Below are 27,526 nucleotides of genomic sequence, written 5' to 3'. Positions count from 1 at the left end.
CTTCAACTAAAGTAAAAATAAAAAAGCAAAGATAGCAATCTTGATGTCAGAAAAAGCAAAAGCAAAATAGATCTAATTAAAAGACATTAGGAAAGGAATATCTTGATACCATAGACAATGAAGTGATATCAATACTAAACATATGCATGAAGTGATATAGCATCAAAATTCTTAAAGAAGTTGTGATTACAACAATTGACTAAACAGGTAGAAAACATTGCAAAATATAAAATAGATAATTTTAATTATACAAAATATTAGAAAGAAAGCAGAAATCTGGAAAACAATTGCAAGTATGTCTGATATAGGTCTTATTTCTCAAATATATACAGAACTGAGTCATAATTATAAGAATATATGTCATTCCCCAATTGATATATGGTTAAAGAATATGAACAGGTAATTTTCAGGTGAATAAATCAAAGTTATCTATATGTATATGAAGAAGTGATCTAAATCACTTTTGATGAGAGAAATGCAAATAAAAATAACCTTACCATCTCACATCTATCAGATTGACTAATCTGACAACAAAAGGAAAAATGATAAATGTTAGTGAGGATGTGGGGAAACTGAGACACTGATACACTGATGGTGGAGTTGTGAACAACCATTCTGGAGAGCAATTTTGAACTTTGCAAATGACCTACATGTACAAAAATATTTGTAGCAATCCTTTTTAGTGACAAAATATTGAAACTTGAAGGAATGCCCATCAATTAGGGAATGATTGAACAAATTGTGGATAAAATGGAATGTAATGGAATACTAATGTACAATAAGAAATGACAGGCAGATTTCATAAAGTTCTGGAAAGACTTGTACAAATTATGTAAAGTAAAATGAGTAGACTCAGGAAAGCATGGTACAAACAGCAATGTTGTGTCATAAGCAACTATGAATGAAGGTCTTCTCAGCAACAGTACAAAGAAAGGACTTATGAAGGAAAATGCTATGCATATGCAGATAAAGAACTGAATGCTGATCAAAGCATACTTTTTTTTTCACTTGCTTTATTCTTGTGCTTGGTTTATTTTATCTATTTCTTTTTTTAACAACTGTGACTAAAATAGAAATAAGTTTTTACATGATAGCACATTCATACCTATATCAAATTTCCTACCATTTTAGGAAGAGGGAGGGAGGGAAGGAAGGAAGGGAAGGAGAAAAACTTGAAACTCAAACTCTTGTAAAAATGAATGCTAAAGGAAAGCTAGGTCATAGAATGAATAGAGCACAGACCTGGAATCAGAAAGACCTGAGTTCAAATCCAACTTCAGACATTTGATACTAGCTGGTATGACTCTGGGCAAGTCACTTAACCCCATTACCCCACCAAAAAAGAAAAGAATGCTAAAACATGTTGTGATATTTAATTGGGAAAAAATAATATTGAAATATCTGTTAACTTAAGGAAAAAGTTATCTGTTAAAAAATATCTATTAACTTATAGGGAAAAATTTATGGGAAAACTTTGAAATATCTCCTCCCAAGATAATGTTAGATACATCTTCCTAAGAGAGGCAATACACTAGAGGTAGTTGATGGTACAGAGTATAGAACATTAGCCCTAATATCAGGAATACCTGAGTTCAAATTCCTCCTCAGATACTTACTAGCCTTGTGACCCCGGATAAGTCATTTAATCTTTGTTTGCCTCAGTTTTCTCAAATGTCAAAAATAATATAGCTCATGATTGTTTTGAAGATTAAATGAGATGTTATTTATAAAAAGTACTTAATACAATACTGGTGCAAAGTAGATGCATTCCCATTCTCTTCCCCTCAACTTAAAAAGGGACAGTGAATAGAAAGCCAGGTCTCAGAATCTGGTAGATTCTGATGAGAAGGATGAGAAGACGGCTGAGGCACATAGTATATACATTCAATGCCTTTTAGTTCAATAAATGAATTACTATGTGTCAAATGATAATAACTGGTATTGTATATCACAAAGCAATCAAGTCAATACTTTTCATTATTGCAAATTCACTCAAGAAATGTGATAATTCATTATGCATTTATCACTTGCCAATATTCAAAATTAAAAATTATTTTCTATTATAATTTTTATAAAATAGAACCCTTTAACTACAACCTCTACATTTATAATTTATAGTTGTTTTCCATGTCAGATAAAGGCCAAAATAAACAACACCATTAAGCAATCATTAATTGCCATTTGTGTTGAAATTTGGGAATCTTTAACCCCATTTTTACATGGTATTTGAGCCATGTTCTCATGTTTTTCTGTCTTTATACTAAGAAAAATTAAAAATTTTTTGTTGTTGCAAAACTGCAAAAAGTTTCTGTTGCTCATGTCTCATTGGATATTTAGCATAGGAAAGCAGAATATGTAAACTAAAATTAGGAGATTGAATACTGCTGCCAATTGTTTGTGCAATCTTCGTTCAATTACTGAATTTCTCTGGAATTCAATTTCATCTCTAAATTGAAGGACTTGGATTAAATGATCTGTAATATCTTTTTTGACTCCATGATTCAATCTTTATTTAGATGAAAATAAATATTTTAATTTATTCAATCATCTTCTTGTGTCTCCTCCCAATGAATTCAATAAAAATGATTTATATCTACAATTCACATTGCTATTTATAATACTGCCAATCTTCACGAGATATAATGATGATTTAGTATATCATAGTAAAATACTTTGCTAACTTGATTAGTCACTTTGAATTTGGGGGAGGTATGTTATCTGTGTGATTTCTCTGAATACCAAGTGGTAGATTGTGTGTGTAAGCAGCATTATAATGCATAAGTTAGAGTCACTGAATTAGTTTTAAAAAAGAACTTGACTGTAGTGAACATTTTGAACTCTCCAGACTACTAATTTCATCCTAATTCATCTCTCCTGAATTTATTCCTACTTCATTACAATGATAACTTAAGAAGGTAAATGTGAAGTGAAAATGTCCAAACTGAGGAAATGAATTTTATAATCAAGTGTAATTTTATTTTCTAATGTTTCCTCTCTGGTCCTCAGCATGATTCAAGTTGAATAGATTGCCTATTGATTATGTACTACCCAAAAGCCTTGTTTTCTTTGTGGCTTTTGGAGCTAATGTTTCAAACATTAAGTTGTACCTCCAAAATATCTTGTAATTTTCCTTTTTATATTTACAGGTAGACATAGTTTGATGAGTTGTTCAACTTTTAACATAATAGGTTCTGATTTTTGATAGGTGGAAGTGTTAAAGAATATTAAATATAATGGAAACAGCACAGGATGCTGAATTTAAGAATTTGTGTTCAAATAACATTTCTGTTCTTCTTTCCTATGGTAAATGACCTTCAGAAAGTCATTTAAACTCTGTGGTTCACAATTTCCTTACTAAAAAATTAAGAGGCATTAGACTAAGTGATGTAAGTGATCTCTTTTAGATCTAAACTATGGTCCTATAGTATACTCTCTATATAACTTTTTAATATCATAATGAAATATTAATCCTTAATAATTATACATTTGAAATTCACAAAGGGTTGCAACTAGACACTGGATTAAATCCAAGTGGTGGAGTTTTAAATAGTGATTCCCTTATCAACATAAGAAGGTCCAGAGGAAGTCAGGCTTAAATCCATAGTTCTTTTTTGTCAACTGACACTTTTTAGTTTTTACTGGGCTTTCCTTGTTCTCTTTATGAAAAAGTCATATCACTCATATCAAACTCATTGTATCTCACATTGAATGATGTTCTGAATAACTATATGAAAATTAGAGAAAGAGCCTTGTATAGTGGCTAGAAAACTATGCTCAAGACCAGGAAGTTTGGGCAGGTCTCTTCTCTTGTATATTCTTACTTGTATACCCTGAATGAGTCATTTTATTGATGTGTTCTAGGTATTTTTATAAGATACTAAGTTGCAAAAAAAGTGATGACCAGCATTAGAACAGAGTTTATTCACCCAGGAGGTCCTGAAGTCAATGAAATCACAGGTCTAATCCTTATCCATAAATGAAAGTTACTCTCTGAAAGTTATCCATTACGATTTATGTACATTATATGCCTCTACTTCATCTTACTTTGACTCTTTTATCAAGTAAAGTTTAAATTGTAAACAAACCTGAAACATCTCTTGAAAAATGTGAATTTGAAATCAGAAAGACTGACTTAAAATCCTACTTATTCTAGTATATGTCTCCTCCTTTATTGACCTTGGGCAATTAAGAGGCATGGTAAATAGAACAGTGGTTTGGAAACCAGGAAGACTGGTTCAAATCTGGCCTAAGACATCTGTGTGATCTTGGACAAATCATTTAACCCTGCTTGCCTCAGTTCCTAACCTATAAAATGAATTGGAGAAGGAAATGGAAAACCATTCCAGTATCTTCGCCAAAAAAAGCCAAAGAGGTCACAAAGAGTTGGAAATGATTAACTATTGCCACCAGCAATTATGACCTTAGATAATTCACTTCTTTCTCTGTACCTTAATTTCTTATCAGTAAAATGGGTAAAATAGATTAGATTATTTCTAAAACCTCTTCTAGTTCTATGCCTACACATTTATTCTCTTAAGTCTGGGAGCTTATATAGCATACTTTAGGAAAACAGATGGGGACTCATTTACAAGGAGACTGCTGATTATGTAGAAGGAGGTGGGAAGTTACTGCCAGATGCAACATCTTCTTGCTCCCATTAATATAAAATAGAACTGTTAGTACTTAAAACACATTGTATGAGCCCTATGCATGACCCATCTGGGCCATCTTTTAGTTGACTGATATAATAACTCTCTCAATAATTTATTATTTTGAGGTATTGAATCTGAGTAGAGTTAGATTCTACATGTGAATATATATTTATATACATTTATCTATATTCATATACAATTTATAAACATAAATAATATATGTATACATACATATATGTGTATATATATATATGTATATCTATGTACCTGCTGTTTCACTGCAGCTTATGTGGCACAGTGATTGAAGCTCCAATCTTGGAATTAGATGGACCAAAGTTCAAATTTGGTTTTAGACACTTTCCAACTGTGTGAACCTGGTCAAGTATTCATAATGTTTGCCTCAGTTTCCTCATCTGTAAAATGGAATGGCAAACCACTCCAGTATCTTTGCAAGAAAATCCCAAATGGTTCATGGAGAATTAGACACAACTGAAATAGCCCAACAACTTTATTTCCCCTAATATAATATTAACCTCCTTGAGATTAGGGACTATTTCTTTGCATTGTGACCTCACAGCCTAGTGTAGTACCTGACACATATTGGCATTTAATAAATATTTATTGATTGTTGATTGTCTGCTCTGCCTCAGATAGTTTTGGTGTGTCTGTCTAGAGTAAAGGGACTTATTAGTTACCTTTTTTAAAGTACTTTTTCTTTGTTATTATTCTCTAATTTTTGGATTTTAGATGAAGTAAAAATTCTTGAACCTTACATTTAAGATCATCTCCAATCTGGGAATTCCATCTGTCTTTCCTATCCTATTTCTTACTTTTAGGTATTCTACATCCCAACCAAATTAGTCTACAAACTGCTCCTAAAGTCATGACACTTCCATTCTAGTCTCTCTGTATCTGTTCAATACATCCCCTAAATCTAATTGCCCCTAATTGTCTTCTTATATCCACCTTTTATAATCTTTGATTTCAAAGCCAAAAATTCAGGTGATAACTCATTTCATAAACCTTTCCTTTTCATTTGCTTCATTGCTGCTCCGTCTCCCCTTCTTATTAATCCTCTCTGATTTAAACTATTTTCATTGTACTGTACTCATTTGTGTCCTGTTGTCCTCCCACTATCCCCAGAAGTCTGTAAGCTCTTTGAAGTCTGGGACTGTTTTATGTTTACATATCTAGTGCTTGTCAGTGATACCTCCTGTAGGAGATGTTTAACAAATATTTGTTGAATTTATTTGGAATAACATTTTTTTAGTTTGATCTTCAGGATTGTCTTCTTCCAGAGATTCTACTATATCTGATATAGATATAGATATATACTTATTTCTTTAGTTTCCCCATTTTTTGGTCATCCTTTTCATCTCTTGTTTTTTTTTTCTCTCTCTCTCCTAAACACCCCTGAAACCTGGATCATAAGACATTAAAAGGACCACTTGCCTATCTGGGGGTAACAAAGGCAATCATTAATGAGATGGAAGAGTTTGATGCCAGACCCTTCAATTTGCTTTTTAGTTCTTTACCCTTCGGCATTCCCATTCCCACTCTTAGAAATACTAAAGAATTTGATATTTATCATTGAGTCATGTTTTTTCTTATTAGGAGCACTTATATATGGAAATACCACAATGTTCAGGTATATATATATATAGAGAGAGAGGAAATAATTTTAATTTCCATACTAAATTCTTGCAAAATAGCATATGTATAAGTTTTCTTGAGACAACAATTTTATTAGACCTAGGAATTGTATGTGGGCATCTTTCAGAATTTTTATAATGTATAATTTAATCCTTGTATTATTTCTGGTTTCTCATTTCTCAGAAATGAATTCATTAGTGGTACATTATGCCAAGCTGAAAGAGGTTCCCTTCTATTGTGCCATTATCCAAAAACATAAGCCATTGGTATATTTCTATAAGCAGTGAAGGAAAAAGAAAATTTTTAGAAAGACATTTACAGCCGAGTCGCTGAAATATGGAAGTCTGAAAAAATTCTGTGGTGAGAGGAAATTGCTTGTATGGTTGGGAAGTAGATAGACATCATCTGGAAAAAATCAAGAGATAAATGTAAAATATTATCTCAGTTTTTGAAGGTAAGAATAAGATAGATGCACATTTTTTTAAGGAAATAGCATTAACAATCATGGCATGATTGACCACATTGTCACCTCTCAGCTCTTTTTCTTGAGAATGAACCTTTTATAAACATCCTCCTGACATATTTTTAAAGAATTGTGCTTGGGTTTTAGGATAAGTATGATTTATAAAAATGGAGGATGGAGATAAAGATATAGGAGAGGTGAAAGGAAGGAGTGAAATAGTATGAGAAAATCATGGCATTGCTTGTCAATAATCTCTACTTTTATTATAGTTTTTTTTTCCCCTCAAGAATCATGTTTCATGCCTAGAATGTACTGAGATATTATCCTACCACACATTTTAACTTTATCTCCTATCTGAGCTGTGCTGAGCTGAAACCTTCTGATCCCAGTTACATTGATTGCTCTTTGAATCTATTGCAGTGTGCCTGAATATTATGACTATGGTCATGGAACAAGTGAAGACGCCTATGACAGCTATGGTAAGACCTCTTCCTTCTTTATGAAACCTGTGAAATCAGAAAAACAATAGATTAGCTGACAATGCAAAAATTACCTCTGTCTCCCCTTCCCTTTCATTTTTACAGAAACCCAGACTAAATTGATGTGTGTAATTCCAGGGTGATGTTTGACTTATGGAGTCAGGGCCTAAAATTTGGACAGATCAATTTTGATAAAAATTTCAAAGGTAATTAATAATAGTCAGAGATCAATTTCAATAGCAACAAAGAACATTTTGATTAGTGCCTTGTGTATTTCACTAGGCCTATTATCAGTCTTATTGATTTGGCAACTGAGGTATGTCCTGCTATCACATATATCAAACTGAGTAATACAATTTAACCATTCAAAAGATTTGGTAGGAGGCAGTAATTATGTTATTGGGATATTTATTTAGAGGGCACAGTTCTAAATAGCTCTACCAGAGCTATAATGATTTCCCAAAGATTATGCGAAAACAGAAGTTTTGTCAGAAACCATAATATGAGAAAAATTTCCAGTGCATAGCCGGCACTGAGGATGTTGACTGAGGGCCAATATAGCTAAGTGTGGAGAAAATCATCACCAGAAAATTGACTACTAGGTGATTTTTTTTCCCAGTAATAGCAAGTTCTCTACTAAAGAATTTGTAATCTTTCCCAACAGATCTTGTGCTAATGGTGACATTAAATAAAAAATTTGATAGGTAGACGGACTAGACCTCTAATTTTATTTGTGTAGGCAACTCCCAGGTGAATAAATGTCCTCTATCAATACACTTTCTCTGTAATTTGTATCTAAGAAAATTGCCTAGAACACTGGGAACTAAAGTGACAGAATCACACAACCAATAGGTGTTAGAAGTAAGACTTAACCCAGATATTCTTCATTTTGAGTCCGGTTCTCTATTCATCTTGCAAAGTTCTATTTTATAATTTATGCTTGTGTACCCTACATATGTATATATCTGTATTCAAATTCAAATATACAAGTATATCTGTATTCCAAGCATACAAGGATACAAGTGTATATCTGTATTCAAATATACAAGTGTCCATACCTATGAGTTCATCTGTCTAGAGAACTAAAAGTATGAAAATTCCCTCTGCAGAGTCAAATCAACAAATCAACTATAGTTTTCATACTCTGAGATTTTACTTAGGGCCCTGAAAAATTATGATTTACCTATGGTCACATAACTAGTACAGGTCAGAAGAAAAATTCAATTCCTGGACTTGTGATAGACTTTAGAATCTATTCTCTATTCACTTTGTTTTGCCACATCTCATCAGATTCAATTCTTTTAATTTTATTTATTTTTTTATTTAAGGTGATGAGGTTAAGTGACTTGCCCAAGATCACACAGCTAGATAATTATTAAATGTCTGAAATCACATTTGAACTCAAGTCCTCCAGACTTCAGGGCTTGTGCTCTATCTACTGCGCCACCTAGCTGCCCCCCAATTCTTTTCATTTTAAAAGAAGGTTTTAATTATAGTACATAACTAAAGCTAAACAGGAAATATAATTAAAACCAAAAGTTGAAGTTTTAACCTCTTGACATATATTCCTAGAAGTTATGCCTTTCATCTTTTTTATCTTTAAAAAGAAGATATCAGTGCTTCACCAAATATTTGTTTACCATATCCAATTACTTTTAATCAATTTTCTTATTTAAAACCATGGACCAAGGCACAGCTAGATGGCACAGTGGATAGTGCACTAGCCCTGGAGTCAGGAGGAGCTGAGTTCAAATCCAGTCTCAGACACTTGATAATTATTCCAAGCTGTGTGACCTTGGGCAAGTCACTTTACCCCATTGCCTTGCAAAATAAAACAGAAAAATAAATAAGGCCATGAGCTTCATTCAAATATACATGACTACAGATTCTAAAGGACTGTGTACTGAAATACATAGTGCTTAGTCATTTGCATTATATGAATACATTGTGTACTAGAAATAGCTTGGGAATAAGATGATTACTTCAGTTGACTTTTAAAAATAAGATGATTACTTCAGTTGACTTTTAAGAATTTGACACATACATGTATGCATAATTATATATGTATATGTATTTATGTATGCATACATATACATATATGTGGATGTGTTTTATACATGTATCCTATGTCAAAACATATAAATTCTGAAATGTTTAATTTGCTTTTTAAAATGAATTCCTTTACTTTAATTATATTTATTCCATATGTGAAAAAGCAAAAGAAGAGCTTAAAAATTTACCTAGAAATTTCAGACTTCAAATAAGTTAGGATAGATGAACTGCCTCCCCATTGCTTAGGGAAGAGAAGAAAGAGAAGAAATTTGAGAATATCTCTATGTTTACCAAGCTGACTTTGCTTGTTGCCAAGATGCCAGACTGCTGAGCCAAACTCATTTCTAGATATATACTAAGAGAATATTCCCATCCTGGAATACATGTATCCAAGGGAGTATAGGAAACAACAATGAGGTACAAGGAATCAGGGTTAGCTAATATATTCCTACTGAAATATTCTAGAAATTCCAAATTGATTTTTACAAAAACTTTGGTGTATCTTTAGAGAAAAAAGAAGATTAATGAATCTGTTTACTTTATATGTGCACATGCATGGTAATGTAGAATTTATTTCCATTTGTATTCAGTAGGAATTTGGAAGATTTACCAAAAAAGGCAAGAGATATAAAAACTGAAAATGATTGGGCACCTGGTCTAAGGAATTTCTTTGAAGTGTACTTCTTTTCCTTTCTATGGAAAGTAGTTGATAATACTTGAAAGTATAATAGGATAAACTGAGAAGTCCTCTTCCCAAAACCAGATCTCTGGATAAATTTAATAGGAGGAACGACCTAATATCCACATTTAATTTTGGTGTGAACTTACTATGCCCTGAGTATTATGAAGCAAGTTCTTTCTACCCAAAACTGACAATATGGGATAAGATTTCAACTTTATTGTGGTCTGTAGACATTATGGTGAATGCATAAAACCCTAGATTAAGACTCACAAGACCTGGGTTCAAGTCTAGCAAGTCACTTAATCTTGCTGATTCTGTTCCATTTTCCACTGTGAAGAATCACTCTTTTGACCTGGGAATGCAGATGTAAAAAGAAAGTAGAGATTTATTAAAAGAAATTACAACACAAAAGAAAGTAAGAAGAAAGTTAAGAAGAGATTAAGGAAAAGCCACTTGATTTGCTAATTAATCTTGGCAGGCCAACTGTCAGGTTCTGAAGAAGTCTGAAAAGGAAGAGAGCAAGCCCCTTTCAAAATCTCCTTAAATTTCCCTTCAGGGTTCATGGGAAGAGGTGGAGACCTGGGAGTGACCCAAGTCCAGCTTTGGAGAGGCTTGGAAGGGTCTCAGGTTCTGATATAGATGGTCTCAAATGTTGCTTCCTGTGCCTGCTCAACCTAGCTGCCTGTAATCAAAAGAGGACCTAATTTAGATTAGATTGAAGGTCAGGCCATGGCCTGAAGGAGTATTTTAACAGAGGGATAAAGGAAGAAGGAAGATTTCCTTAACAATGCAAAAAGAATCTACAAAATTTGTTTCCAATTGATTTCAATATTCCCTATGCCCATGGTTCTCTGCATCAATCTTAACTATAAAAATGAAGATGGTGATGATAGTTTTATTCTACTTGACATAGTTGTGAAAGTCCATTGCAACTACATGTGGCCTGTCATCAAATATATATAAAACATCTCAATTCAGAGAAGGGACACCATAAATGTGGTGTCATTTATAGACAGCTTTCTAAAAATGAATTTGCAAATTTATAATTATGAAATGCTCATTTAATAATGCTTACCACAAATATATGAAAGAAATAAAATCTAATATCTCTATAAGAGGAAATATATTATATATATATATATATATATATATATATATATAGTAATTAATGGAAGAAATGAAATAAATATCAAAGTTTTTGATGAAGAGAGATGTCATAGTGGATAAAATTTATGCTCTTTTTTCCCAGTTATTTGAGTTTTGAAAATCTGTAAATTAACATTTCAATGGGGAGACTTTTATTAAAACAAATCATAGATTCTAAGACTTTCCTTTTAGTCACCACAATTCTAATTCTGAGAACAAAAGGTGGCTGTCAGAGGTAAGAAAGAGAGCTTACTCTTAATTGTTTTCTAAACCTCACTATCTTAAGTAGAATCTATGAGGAGTATTCACCAAAAAAAGTCTATCCTGCTTTAAAAGTCTTCTCTGCTAATTAGGCCTAGTGTACACACAAGGCAAATTAGCAAAATAAATGCTTGTTAACTAAGCAATAAGGGAACTGAGAAAAAATAGACTAATTGTAGACAGTAAGTGACATGGGTTAGAATGTAAATTGCAAAGACAGAACAGAACTCTGGCTGACCTAACTAGTTTTTAACCCAACTCTTTTCAAAGATAGTCTAAGGAATGCCTAAAAGCTATATATTAGATTTTGGTTTGGGATTTTGTTTTTGGGGTGTGGGGGGATTTGTTTTTAGAATAGAGATTCTACCTTTCTGCCAACTCTGAGTGCCATTTTTCAACATTACTAATGATGTCATTTTCATACATTGTTACTAGAACATATCTCACAGTTGAACTTTTTCATAGTTATCTGTGAGTTTTGCTCTCCTATTTAAAAAAATCTACCTTTTTCCACTTCACCTCTTCAAAGGAACATCTATTAATATTTTTACCTTTGTGAAAATGTGTGAGCTACAGTTTTATCACTCCTCATCATATTTGTTTTTAATTTTTTTTGCAATATGCCTTTAGACAATATGCCATATGAGCTGAAATTTCAGTAGAATTATAATTAAACATAAACTTTTCTTTTCAAAATAGTAAAGGTGAGATTATTCTGTATAATTGTAAAGTCAATGCCAGTCTAATGCAAGAATTGAATTTAGGATGTTCTTCCTACCTATGTTTTCTACAGAACAAGGGACAAATGACATCAATTAAAAAAATTAAGTACTTCCTATGTTCTCATTGGGTATTAAAAAAAAAAAACCAAGAAATAGCCCATACCTCTGCATTTAAGGACCTTATATTCTAGATGTAGAGGAATAAGTTACCACTTGCTCCCATATAAGTACATGAAAACATACTCAACATATAAAACAATTGGTGAAATCAAAAAATCCCTTTTAAATGAGTTGACATGGAGGATGGAGAGTATTTCAAGTGGAGAGGAAGTCCTTTTAATTGAATTCTACAAGAATTTCTTAATCACCTACTGTATAGCAAGTATTGTTAGGAAATTAAGACAAAAATGTAAAAGTCCCTGTCCCTCAAAAAGTTACATTATATTGAGGGAATAAAGATATACATAAATATATATATATATTATATATACTTTTTTGTTGTTGTTCCATCTTTTTTGATTAGTAAATGAGATTTTAACAAAGATATTGGAGGGAGTTGCAATTCACTTCTCCAGTTCATTTTACAAAGGAATCTGAGGTAAACAGAGTTGAGTGATTTGAGCAGAATCACAGAGCTAAGGAGGAATTGATAAATTAAATGATAGGAGAAATCAAGAAAATCTGAATATAACTTTGAAATTCATTGTAGTTAATATTTACTGGATATATTGGACATCCCCCTCCTCATCCCTTTCTCTTGCTTCCCTGCTTTCCCTTCAGTCCCAGTTAAAATCCTACCCTCTACAAGAAGCATTCTCAACTTCCCTTAAAACTAGGGCCTTCCTTTAATTGTGATAAATGATTAATTGAACTCCTCTTCTTTTGGATCTGTATTTTATTCCAATCAGTATTAATCCATAGGTATAGTGATAATAAGTAATGATAGTAGACCTCAAAGCTATGAACTACAGATTGTAAATTCTTAATGCTTAATCTGAGGAAGCTAACTAGAGGACTGCCACCTTTGTTTTTCCTTGTAATGGCAGTCAAGCCCAACATGGAGGTAATGACCCAATTACAATGAAAGTCTTCTACAGTTATTTTTGTTGTCTCTGTCCCTCAGTCATCCTTCTATTGCCCAACATGGGGAAATAACCATGAGTACTTGGCGGATGAGTGATCCTGGTTGCCAGTCTGTAGCCTGATTTTCCACTGCTCCATGTAGATGTTTTGATATTTGTTTGCCAGCCCCCCTCATGAATGTGCTCATGGGTTTGTTAAGGTTTCCTGAAAGTTCAAGATAGATCTGTCAAGGTCTACTATTAGTTCATCTGTCAAATCATTTAGTTTGCTTTACCTGTATTGTCTGGGTATTAAGTACTAAAAAAATAAAGGCCTAGTACAGGGACACGGAACTTCCTGGTCTGGCATTAGCAAAGCAAATACAGGTGGGACTTGAAATTCAATAAATCTAGGAACTTTTTAGGGATGAATTAATTAAATGTTTTACTAAATATAACTGGCAAATGATGTTATAAATATACAAATGATATTGGCAGAAAAAAGATTCCCCACTCTGGTCTAGAGGAAGGGGGCCACTCAGATCATGAGAAAGACCATTTCTTTAAAGTGGACCATGGACCCTTTAATAAAGTGCCAATAGCTCATAGCTCTGCTTCAGTTTCTTTTACTGTAGGTTAGGCAACTTTAAAATACTACACAATTATTCTGCCAATATTTTGTGTGAACATACTTGTTTATATGTTTTCCTTGTTAGAATGTGTGGTCCTTGAGAGGAAGACTTTTTTGCTTCTTTTGAGGATTTTTTGTGCCTTTCTTGTATCCCCAGCACTTGCCACAATATCTGGCACATAGAAGGTGTTTAAGAATGCTTCTTGGCTAAGAGAATGAAAAATATTTTTTAGAATTTATAATAATTGCTATATGTTAGTATTACTACCCATTTAAGGCAAAAATGGGGCAAATACATAAAAAGAAATAATTTTATAAAATTCCAATGAATGGGACAAGTTAAATAATAATGATAAAGTGTCTTTTTTAAGTTCTTTAAAATATAAGAATTAGTGATTTAACTAATTAGTATCCTTGTACTTGAGGTTCTTACAATTAAATTTTTAAAAGTCCAAAGTATAAACTACTGCTCAAAACCATTAGGACACAAATGGGCAATGACTATAAAGTATAGCCATAGAAGCATAAAACATCACAACCAGAAGGAACTATAAGCTCATTATCAAATTATAATAGCTCCTTTTTATGGCAGGCTTTTTGTGTTCATTACAAAAATTACTGTGGCGTAGTGTTGCTGCTGGCTACTTGAGTTTGGTTCTGCCTATAAGGAATCATTTTTCTGTCTTGGAAAAGCAAGGGTGGAAAGAAAATAAAAATTTATTAAAAGAAGTTACAACACATAAGAAAATGGAAGGTAAAGAAAGACACAGAGAAAAAAGCAGTCAAGCTGAGCTTGTCTGGACCAGAATAAAGATCCCATCAAGATTTTTATAGGCTTGTCCTTATCCTAAGGTCAAAAGGTGAATTCCCTTCCCATTTACTAGACCCAGAACTAGGTAGAGGGTGAAGCCTAAGGACATCAGGATACAAATTTTATATTAAACAATGAATCAAGAATGGGAATCTCCATCCAATTTGACAAGATTAGCAGCCTTTGAGATTACTAATTTTGTTTCTGTTACAATCATAATTTTCTATATTTTTCCATCATGATCAATTTACATCTCCACTAAATATCTACATTCATAATTCTCTACATCTTTTCTCTACATCAATAGGAAGTTGTATATTATGTTGTACATGTACAAATTTATTCATAGATACAGATGTTATTTTACCTAAATAGGAAAAGAGAAACTAAGGCTAAGAAACAGTTTGTATTCAACCTACAAGTAATGAATCTAGCTTCAAACCCATGTCTTTTAATTCTAAATCAAATCTTTCTCCTGCATCATTGGATTTGATCATATCAAGCAAATCATTGTGAGAGTTGATTATAAAACTTCCCTCTCAATATGAAAGATGGTATTCAGATTACAACTCAAGACTGTCTTAATTCAGACTAGTTTAAACAAGGTAGTGCAGTGAATAGACTACTGGATCTGCAGTTCAGGGAAGACTTGAATTATAATGATAAAAGCTAGCATTTAAATGCTTTAAGGATTGCAAAGTATGTTTACATATATTATCTCATTTGATCTCCAAAACAAACCAGTGACATTGGTGCTTCTATTTACTCCATTTTATAGATGAGAACCAAGAGAGAGGTTCAGTGGTTTACCCAGGATCATAGAGCTAGTAAGTGTTGTTGGTAGTGGGTTTCAGAGTTTCCTGACTTCAAGTCCTAATCCTCTATCTATTTCACCAGCTAGCTGCATCCTGAATGTAAATTCTACTTCAAAACTGTACAGTACTGTAAGTGAGGAAGTTATTCTTTCTCAGCTTCCATATACTCACAAGTAAAAATGCTCATACTAAAAGCCCTTATTGTACAAGATTGTTGAAAGGATAAAATGATGATGTAATTAAAACATTTTGAATATTGAAAGTCCTATAAAATACTAGATATTGTTTCTTGGAATTTGCAAAAATTCAGTCTATGAAATTTTTTAAACAAATTACCAATTTAAAAGAGTTTACTCCTTTGCAAACTTTAAAAGTTCAAATTTCATGTAAAATAACTAATTCTTATATTTTAAATGACTTAAAAAAGAAACAATCATTATATAACCTTGTCCTATTATTCATTGTAATTTTAGTAAATTAATTATTTTATATATTTACCCATTTTTGCCTTAAATGATAACATAAATAATCATTAAAGGTCATTTTTCTAGAAATGTTGTACAATTTGACCTTTTCAGTAATTCAGATGGTTCTTTTTGTCTTTATTGTCTTCAATATAATTGGGGAAGTTCATCAATAGTTTGTATTTTGTATATATTCTGTCCTCTGTTTATAAATTCCTCAACACTCAAAAAATCCAAGACTAAAAAGAACTTATACTTAATGACTTCAACTCAGAAGTATACGCTTTGATATTTTCATTTTTGGCACCTTCTTTGTGGTCAGGGGCAGGTCCTTGACCCCCTAAGCTTCAGTTTCCTTATCTATAAAATGTGGGATACTGATAATTCTTATCCAGTCCATTTCTTTAATAGGGTTATTAAGCCGATTGAATCAGGTGAACCAGTTTGTAAGAAAATACTTTGTCATCTATTGATATGTTGAGAGGCAGAAAATAAAAGGACTTTTTTCCATATAGTTCTCTTACAAGTCAACAAGGATATTTGGGAGTCAGTTTTGTAACTTGGAATAAAAGAAGAGCATCCAGGCATTCACCTTCTCTCCAGAAGAAGCAGCAGAAGGACCTCCAAGGTTAAATTAAGGTTCTTGCAAGGGAAAGATTTAATATTAATTAGGAAAATTAGACCTTTGGTTCAAAATGATTACATAATAAACATCTAAATTCATTTTAATTTATCATATTCTTTAATAATAAATTGAAAGGAGTGAAAATTCAATCAATTGGTATTCTACTTAACTCCTAATTTTAAAGGTTTTGATGTTCAGTCCAGAGGCCTCTTTTTGGTCAAATTACATTCCTTAATGCATTTGAATAAGCTTTCATTGTGCATGTTCTGTCTCCCGGGAGTTTACATTCTATCAGGTAATACAATATATTTTATGCCAACTTCATCTTCATAAATATATATATATATATATTATATTTATTGTTTTATTTTCAAATAATTTTGCATTATTATGTGTCCACCAAAGAGGCAGCATAGTCTCTGAATCAGGAATTTCTGGGCCCAAATCTAGTATCCAACTATTTAATGAATGAAAAAATTTTGCAAAGGATATAGCCTTGCTGTATGACTTTTGGAAAACATCTTTACTTTTCTTAATGCTTGGCAAATCTAAAGTTTTGCCTTGCAAAATGGTTGTTAATCTATTTTTACAGGGTACAGATAGGTGGTGCAGTGGATAGAGTACAAACCCTGGAGTTAGGAGGAGCTGAGTCCAAATCTGACTTCAGACACTTAACAATTACCTGGCTGTGTGACCTGGGCAAGTCATTTAATCCCATTGCCTTAAATAAATAAAATTTATTTATTTGTTCATAGAGGGAGTCTACTCACTAGGAACTTCCATTGAGGAAGTTACATTATAGAATTGTAAATATTCTGCAGTGCCAGGAGAATATTGCTCTTATTTTAAAAAAATTAGCAAGCATCTGTCTGTCTATTGGATGAAACAAATATCATATAATTAACAAAAGACATTTTACTGATAATTATATCTTATTTTTAAAATGTCCTTTTGGGGGACTGATTAACTAAAAGAAGTATGTTGAGGAGTTCCCATAAAATTCTTAATTAGATTAAATTAATTCATTTATAAGAAGAAGAAGAATTGTTAACTGAGAAAGCAGAGAGAACTTTAATCTGAAGACATTAAAGGAAGAAGATAGTATCTCTTCAAAAAAATCCTAGAGAGGACAAAAGACTAAGGATGGGGAACCAAGTAAAGCACCAGTAGTCAAGGGGAGTATGTGAGTTTCAATCATCCGAGCATCATAATACCAAGAACATAGTATTGTAGCAAAAAAGAATTTTTATTGAATGGGCCTAAACTCACATTTCCAAAATCAGGGAGAAACATTTAAGGTAATTTGATAGCATCAATGGCTGGTTCTTGATAAAGGCTTCCAGGACCCTAATAAGGGTGATTTTTTTTTCCAGACAGTTACTGAATATGCAGCCTAGAGTCTCATAGGTCTATAAGAAGTGATTACCGATTAGGTTGAGATGGTGGTGGTGGAAGAGGGTCTTCCTCTGGCTAGTAGGAGTTCATGCAAATATTACAATCTAGTTGAGCAGGGGTCATATAATTCTAGTACTAGGGTTAATAATTATGGCTAAAAATCTAGAGAGACATTTTGTTTACGTTATATTTTCCCATTGAAGTCTTCTGTAAATTCCTTTTCTGCCATAGCCTGGTAGGGATTGTACTTTTGGTCAATATATTAATAGAAAAATAAGATATTTGCTTATGTCCAAGTCTAGTAATTTGTTGATTATGGTAAGTAATATGTATTAATGAGATGTTAATACACAGGTGGAAATATTCATCTATTATTTTGTCTAAAAGAGAAATCATTGACTAATGATGTCAATGAAGAATTAGGTTTACATAAAGTAAAATTTGAGGTTGAAAAAGATTAAATATACAAATAGGGTAGGATCAGATAAATTCTGATAAATTTGGGAAGCTTAAAATGTAAATTTTTTAATTAATGCATAAATGTTAGTTATTCTTATATAAAGCACACTGGGAATTATAAAGTGTTGGATAAATATATAATAATAATTATAATATACTTATCACATTTATTATTCAATTTCAAACAGTTGCAGGTTGTGGAATATGGATCATCAACTATATATATCCAAACATTTTCAATGTATATTTTTTGACTTTTACTTCTTTGGGAAGATCCATATGATTATTGCCTTCTAGACCCTACAAGACATTTTCATATAGTTTATAGCAGCTAACTTTCCTGAATTTCATGAGACAGTGTTAGAAAATTGGTTGATTCTTTGTAGTTTTGTACAAAAAGATAGGATGTATTTGGTTTTTATAGTCCAACTCTACCATATTTTATTTCCATGAACATCCCCAAACATTCCCAACTAAATAAAGCGAGGAGTTAAAACAAAGGTTCCATCATATTCTTTTCCATCTTAAATTTGTCTGAAGAAAGTTTATATACATATACAATATTGTTAAGTACTCAAATGTTTATTAATTGAGGGTTAAAAAAAATAGATAGGTTTAAACATGAAAACATATTTGATACATGATTATAAAAGGACCTGAAGTAATAGGGACAAAAAATGAGAGCCATGGGTAGTCCTGTCTAATATGAATCACAGGAAAAGAGAAGGTTTTAAGGAAGATAATCACAAGCTTTGGAGCAAGAAGAGAACTTTGAGATAAATTAATAAATTCCCCTCATTTTGATAATAAATTAAGGCCTAGAGAAGAAAAATGATTTGTCCAAATCCATGCAAGTAGAATATGTCAAAATTAAGATTTATAGCAAAGACTTTTGATTGAAAGCCTACTTCAAAAAACTGCCTTCTTTGCTGCTCTCAGAGAAGTTGTCTTTGACTGAAGCTCAGCTACCTACACAAAGAAAGGCACCTTAAGGTGAAATCATGGACATTCCAAAACATATTGACTTAAACTCTCAAATTGAGTCAGTTTGAGGGCCCCAAAATGCTAGATATGTTTCCGAATTTGACTATTCAAAATGATTTTTTTTTTAGAAATAACTTTCAGCCAGCAAAATGTTCATTCATAAATGCTTTTTGATCCTAATAATTTGTGATTGTTTTGATAAAGAACTTATGTATGCTTTTTGATATCCTATATATTTTATATAGATTTTAATCATATACATCTAAAATTTGGTTTTTCCAAGATGTGATGATGTGATAACCTTATGTGATATAAAAATTCTAAAGACATAAAATTATTTAACAATTAACTGAAGAAATTAAATGTAAAAATATTTAGATCAATTAGTCAGCAAGAAGTTGTTGAATATTTACTTTGTGTTACATCTTGTGAGAGATATGGAAAAAAATATAAAACTGATTAATTGAGACAAGACTAACACTAACTTACAATAAAGGAAGAATATATCATTAAGTATAAGTTGTCTGGCACAGTTCTAAGTGATGGAGAAAGTCAAAATCAAGATATCACTGAATATTGGAAGAGTAGAGGAATTTTTATGGGAGAGGGCAAGACTTCCTTGTTGGTCTTTAAAAGATGTATAGTATTGGAATAGTAAAGATCAAAAGGAATAATGTTCTTAATAGTGACACATATAGAATGAGGGAAAGCGCAAAGCTTTTCAAAGTGAAGACTGAGCTGAATGTCTTCAGTAATGGGTACAATATGAAAATATTTCAATCCCATCCTAGAATGTCAGACTACAACATTCTGGGCTCTAGTATCTGACATTTATGTAATTCTTTTAAAACTACAGATGTCTATATTACCTCAACTGACATCACAACTACCTTGTCAGGCCATTGTTATTATTTTTCCCATTTTACAAATGAAGCAATTGAGAATTTGAGAACTAAGAAGGATTTTTCTTCCAGAAAAAACTGAATTGACATTTGAAAATATATTCAAAATACTAACCACTATTTGGAACCAAAATAAAGTCTCAAGGGACATGGCTAATTGTTAATGAATTTATAATTGAAAATCTTTGGGGGACATACAATGTTACCTTTATCTATTTGGAAAAAATGGAGGCTAGAGGTTTCCCTGCCCTCTTTTTTTGTGAACTAAAGTTGTTTAAAGTGAGTTTTATGTGGTAGAGCTTCCCTTTCTTTAAGGTACATTTTTTTTAAATCAAATTTCAAAATAGATTTCTTTCCTTTTTGTAAAGCTTTAGACTGTACAGATATTTGAGCTCATCATTTGAGACAGAACACAACTCATCTATTTCCTATCACTTTAAGTTCTGATTCATGCCCTCTCACAAATATCCCACAGAAGTTTTTGTTCCATACCTTGCATATATACCAATGGATCAGGTATATATTTTCAACTAATTATTCTTCCCTTTCAACCTATATCCCTTTTTAGCTGAACTTTTGACTTTATCTATATAGGAAGCTCCTGATGAAGAAATTTCCTCTACCAAATGCTCCAGAATTACTAATTTTACATAGTTTCTAAAATACAAAGGGGTTAAGGAACTTACACAGGGTCACATTTCTTAAAGATAGGATTTGAACACAGAGATTCTTCTGACTTAGAAGTTAATTCTTTATTCACTCTACCAAGTTGTCTTTCTACCACAATAACCAATATATAATAAACATGGATAAAACTCATGGGACATGAAATAGATGTCTTTCTGTCATTCAGTTTCATGAATGTTTTAAAAATTTTACTGAAAAACAAAAATTGTCTTCTCTCTGTTCCAGTGAGCACCAGGAATCATTCATTAACACACTAAATTGAATCAGCTGAAATTCACTATGGCAGAATAAAAATAGTTAATTACTTCAATTAGCTGATTAATTGAGTGCTATGGGAATGGTTATTTATTATGTAAAATTAAGATCCTGGCCCAAGGGGTAGAAGAGATTGAACACTATTTTTTGAATAAGAACAAATGGATTGCATGTTCTCCCTTCAGATAAATGTAAAAAAGAAAATAAAGCAATAGATAAAGGCTATACATACTCTTTGCTGATAAGTAGCCACAAAATAATACCCATAGTTCTGAATAGCTACATTTACATAGAGTAATATCCTTAAGAGATCCAGCAAATTTATCCTGGATGAAATAAACTTAATGGTTTAGAGCCAATGTGAATTTTAACTAACAATACTAAAATACTACTATGTAATTGGCAATCCTAGATACTTATGGGTTGATATAACAATCACCATGTATTTTCCTTGCTAGTTATGAGATCTGTATATTGATTTAGATTGTAAATTATACACTGAACAAATTACCCATAGTACAAGAAAAAAGTGCTAGATTTAGAATCAGAGAATATGAGTTCCAATTTCAGATTTCCTACTTACTATCTCTGTGACCTTGGACAAATCACCTTACCTCTCCAGACCTCAGTTTCCTGAAAGTTTTGTACTAGACAAATTCAAAGATCTCTTCAAGCTCTAAATCACTGACTATACAATCTTCTTGGTAGACTGTACGGTAGATGGCAGATGGTTTGGTAGATAATATACTGAGTCTGAAAGCAGTAGGAACTGAATTCATATTTGTCCTCAAAAACTCAATAGCTATACAGCCCTATATAATCTTTTACTTCTGTCTTTCTATTTTCTCTTCCAAAAAAAATAAGGATAAAAATAGTACTTCCTAAGCAATTGGAATGGGGAGATCCAAGAAAGACAGTGTGGCTTTTTTGGGGTGACAAAATCATCTTACTCTCTGACTCAAGAGAGTAAGAAATGCCATAAATTTTTAATTTCCAGGTTGCTCAGGTTATTACAAAAGGTTCACAAATTAGATTTTTTAGCAAGGTAAAGTGAGTTTAATAAGACAGTAAAGTTAAGCAAAGAGAGCTAAGGAGGAAAGAGAAACAAGGGAAGCATATACTTAGTGAAGACTTTATAGGTCAGCCTACTGCCAGGTCAAATCAGATAAAGAAAGAGAAAAAAAAAGATGGAGCAGAGGATTAGATTCTCTTTAAATACTTTTCTGTGGTAGGAAGAATGGGTAGTCTGCTGCACATACTCCAAGGGCAGTGCTTAATTAATATCTATTGTAAGGTAATACTATGCCTGTCCCCAAGTGCACGTGCACGTGACCCAGTTCAAGTATATGAGCAACTACTGTTAACAATACAGAAAAAAATTACAAGATTTGTTTTCAATACAAAAAAGAAAATTACAGTATTTCTCTATACCTAGAGTTCTCCTGCTTTAGTAGCATAGGCTTTGGATGGTTGTGAAAATCAGTAGGATAATATTTGAAAAACCTTTGCCATAGTACACAATAGACACTTAATAAGTGTTCCTTTTCTTTTTCCTTTTCCATTGTGAAGAGATTATAATCAAGAATAGACATTTAAATGACTTGCTCTGTATTTCTAATCAAATGTAAACATAATACCCTTTCCTGGAACTGAGTACTCTCTTTTGAAGGCATCTCTGAAATTTATCTTCCCTAAAGATAATGGTTTAAGAACTAATCCAATAAGCATTGAACTTAAAGACTCTTTTATCTTATACTTAAATTGGCCTCTAATCCTTGTCCCTACTGAATCTGCTCACAACCTCTTTCCTTAAAGTATCTCAGCAACAACCCAAGAACATTTTGTAGTCTAAATAATGCATTCAGATTTTTCTTATGAGTCTTCAACTCTCCCAGAGTGCATGGTCACACAAAACAAATGAGGACAAGTTGAGAAATGTCTACAACTTCACAGGCCCGATTCTGCTGAGAGAGAAGGATTTAAGAGATGCAAAAGCTTTTAAGGCTACCAGAGAGAAATATTACACTAAAAATGTTACCTAGATAATTGACTCCCTCTTAATCAATGCTGAAAGTAGTGCTATGTAGGAAAACTTTAAAGAAATCTTCAAAGACCTAATTGTGACAAATATAAATTAAAGAATTTTAGAGATAGAAGTCTTCATGATCAGTTCAAGCTTTCTCATTTTTCTAGGATGGAAAGTGAACTCCAGGATGTAAAAAAATTTTTGTCCAGCACTTTTCCCACCACACTGCTCTGCTTTCCCTTTTTGAATATATGGTCTTATTAGTCCAAATAAATTCAGTAAGTCTTACAAAGTGGTACAAACTAAAAAGATTAAAGCATTTATAATTAGCAACACTATTTGTTACAAACTATGGTAAATCTACTGTCTAAAAGGAATTTATGATTTAACAATGTATAAACTTCAAAGAGTTTAGGAAATAAAATTAATACCCAATTTAAAACTGAAAGCTTATACCCATGATGATGAAGGAAAAAATGCTGAGAGTTGACTAACATAGGATTTGAGGATGTGTGAATGAATTTAAGGAATGATTATATCTTATCCCAGAAGTATTAGAGACAAAAAAAGTTTATTCACACATTACTGTACATATTAAAATAACAAGGAAATTGAGCAGTAATATAGCCTAGTTTCTTAGGGAAGTCTCAGCAAAGGCTAAGAGAGAATAAGTAAAGGCAGTTACAAGGTTAAAAGCAACAACTTAGGGAATTTACTAAGTAAAGAAAAGTAACAATAGTAAAGAGTGTTGAAACTGGACAGCAGATGATAGGTTACATTAAGAGAGAGAGTAGCATAAAGAAGAGAAATTAGGGGCAGTGCAAGGTTATTGAAACTGAACTGATAACAGTAATCCCCAAGAGAGGTGAGGCCAAGATTTATAGGGTACATGTTGAGAGTAAAGGAGGAGTTACAGTGTTGCCAGGGAGGGATTCAGGAGTGGGTAACACATGTCTCAAGGCATCAATTTAATGTCTTCAAGTGGTATCAAGGTAAATTATGTCCTGAACAAAAGAATGGGAGTAGGGGTGTATGGGCCAGTTTAGCAATGGGAAGGAAGTAGGTGGGCTTCCATTATTTTCATAGCTTTGAAAAAATGGTATGGTGTAGTAGCTCAAAGTAGGTGCAGTAACTCAAAGACTTAATCCTTTCAGGCTAGGCCAGACATTTATTGTTTTGTTACTAGGGACTTTCTTGTTTCTGGGGGCAGGGATTTACTGAGTTTTGCCAGGGGCAAGGCATTTTAATGAAGTTTATTGACTTCAATAATGTGTTGCCTTAAGTTAGTTAATGCTATTTCCACACATTAATACTGTTTAAATGGTTTATTTATTTATTTAGAGTAGGGATACAAACAAAATGTTAGGAGAGTTTCAAAAAAAAGAAGAAAACAATTTTGGCATAATAGTTTAAAGTATGTGTTCAGCTCCTATTTCACTGAATTATTATAAAATCTGAATTAACAAAATAAAAATTAATGACTTCATCCTTACAGAAATTAGTTATGATATTCTAGTTTTTAATACCTAAAATATTCATTTTGATTTGCTAAATGATTACAAAAATGTCTAATTCCAATTCATTTTAATGAAACCATGAGAAAGGACCATCAGATATAGTGTAATAATTAAAATAAATTTTAGTTCAATTCAGCAAAGAAAATTGTCAAACACCTTTTACAAGCCACTCTGTGAGGTACAAGATACATAAAGATAAAATAAGATATAGTTCCTACCCTTAAAGAATGTAGCAATCTAATAGATTGTATATTCCAGGCATTTTGTCCCCACTTTTATTATATTTGATTCTTCTCTTATTTTCATTTAAGAACTCAAATCAGTTTCCAAATCTTCTCTTCCAAAATCCCCATGCATTTTTGTGTATCTCTGAAGTTTATTCCAAATCTAGAACTGTGATCCAAATGATTGCTTTCCACTGGTAACTACTTTAGAACAGGACCTCATTGCCTTCTGCCTGAACTCTTGGAATAACCTCATAACAAGTTAGTTGATTTGGATCAGATTGAATTTTTGTCCCTCCATGGTTTCAAAAGAACTTTTACAAAATGGTATAATCTAATGACAGAAAACCTGAAAAGGTAAGGAAGATTAAATGTGAATGGAAATAATATAAACATTACAAATAGGTTAATAGAGAAACAGATAAATATCCACCTACCTACATACATGCATGAATGAATACATATATAAATGTATTCATATACACATAGATGGCTAGATGAGTAAAGTAAATATTCCAAGTACATTAAAGATCATCATAGGGTTTGATCAAAATAACATATTTATAGAAGTATGTTCTCTACTAGTTGACAAAAATAATCTTTCTAAGCTTTCCGCTGACCTTTGAAAACTCCTATTTATCCCCTCCACCTACCTACCACCACATACATATCCACATAGCCCATACATTCACAATATGAAGTAGAACTTCTAAAATAGATGCAGCCATTTCTGAGTGATGAAACAGTAAAACAGAGATTAGTACTCTAAGTTGAAAATTTGAAAGTTACTGTTAATAGTATTAGCTATCAATTATTTTTCATATATTTGTTAAAATTAATTGCTGCAATTATGTGTTGCAATGGGTAGATTAGCCACCTGGAATCTGGATAACTTGCATTCAAATCCAGCTTCAGAATTTACTGTCAAGTCAATTAAATTCTGTCTATAAAGTGTTTCTTATCTGTAAAATGGAGATTATAACATACGTCATCTATGGTTTTTTCAAGCCAAAACAAGTTAACGTTTGTAAAGCACTTTGCAAAGCTTAAAACACTGCATTGCTGATAGTTGCTGTTATTGTTCCTGACAAAACACCTTATAAAGGAAGGTGGTTTTATAATATTCTTAAAAATTACTTGTAATTTATAAATTTAGTTTATAAATTAAATCTGGCATTCAAATAAAATTTGTTATCTTCAAAAAGTTGAAATGGAAGTAAAGAAAAAATATCTTTTTTTAAAGGTATGAAAAACGCAAAGGGGAAAAATAGGTTAGAAAGGAAGCACATAATAGCGATTAATAAAAAACTCTTGAATGATTAGCTAATACCATTGCCTTTCAGCATGGTCTCACTTCTCACAATGTGAAATAACCTATAGATAATAGCTCTTGAATTTTCTTTACCTATGGTATTTTTGTTATATGTTTGAAAACAGAGGTTTATAACTCTGGATTCCACGCAGAGATTTCAGAGGGTCCAGGAATTTGAGTGGGAAAAAATACCCCTTCATTTTCCCTAAACATGTAACTGAAATTTAACATTTCCTCCAATAATTTTAAAATATTTTTGTGAAGAGTCCATGACCTTAGCTGATTGCCAGAGGCAACTATGATACAAACAAGTTAAGAACACCTGTCAAAAAGTCATTTTTTTCTCATTCATAAACCAAAAAAATCCATTTGTTATTTTACCATCCCCCATCTTTATTTTTCTTCCACTTGTTATGAATTATTAGAGGTTCCATGGTACAGTAGCTCAAACATAGGACTTCAAAAACCTGAGTTAAGTCCAGGTTCTGTCACTTAATTGGTCACATGACTGACTTTGGGCTTATCAGCATTTTATAGTCATTTTGTTTGTGTGTGTGTGTGTATGTGTGTGTGTCTTCTCTAAATTAAATGAGGGTGCTGGATGAAGTCCTCTTCTGATCAGTAACTAAGTTATCAGTTTGTCTTACCTATGGTCCAGCTACTCACTCTTATAAATGAATTGACCTCTAAGCTCCTTGGTCCTATCCCATTTTCTAAAATGTCACAAGTGACTTGTCTGATCCTACAACTTGTTTATGAAGTAAAAGTGTGCCACGAGTCCCTACATTATCTGGAAGTTTTAGAGTCCCCAAGAACATTTAAGTGATTACTATCCCTAAAAGTCTTCTCTTTGGGTTTCAGATTGACTTCCCTATAGAAAAATTACTGGGAAATATGACAATTCTGGTACTTTTTGGTTCATTCTCTTCCATATTAGAAATATTTCATTATGAGAGCTCCAAATTGATCTATCTCTACCAAATGTTCCTCTCATCATGTGCAAACACAAAAGAGGTATAGAGTAGATTCTCTGCAGGTCAAAAATATTCTGAGTTTTCCTAGTAATAATCATTAACCTCTGGAGCTATCCCCCAAACCCCTCAATGTTTCCAGAAATGCAAGTGTTATCACTTCAGTGTCCTCAATGTCGTCCTTTTGATGCATTCTGTGAGACAATGATACCATGTAAGCATTTCAGCATTTTACTAACTCATCCCTGGCTAAGCAAAGATGAGGCGCCCAAGGCTT

The 27,526-nt window shown here is 32.3% G+C and overlaps 1 protein-coding gene across 1 annotated transcript in view; it reads left to right on the top strand.

Moving 5' to 3' along the window:
- The window catches only part of KHDRBS2 (KH RNA binding domain containing, signal transduction associated 2), a 943,011-nt gene that overhangs the window by 807,269 nt on the left and 108,216 nt on the right, over window positions 1-27,526 (top strand). The window contains exon 8 of the mRNA XM_074237285.1: window positions 7,189-7,247. Coding sequence (XP_074093386.1) covers window positions 7,189-7,247 — 59 coding nt within the window. The remainder of the gene's footprint in view (window positions 1-7,188; window positions 7,248-27,526) is intronic.

This window comes from Macrotis lagotis, chromosome 5, assembly GCF_037893015.1.
Source record: "Macrotis lagotis isolate mMagLag1 chromosome 5, bilby.v1.9.chrom.fasta, whole genome shotgun sequence".
Classification (NCBI taxonomy): Eukaryota; Metazoa; Chordata; class Mammalia; order Peramelemorphia; family Peramelidae; genus Macrotis; species Macrotis lagotis.
Note: the sequence above shows the minus strand (reverse complement) of the source record. Positions and strands in the feature narration are given on the sequence as shown.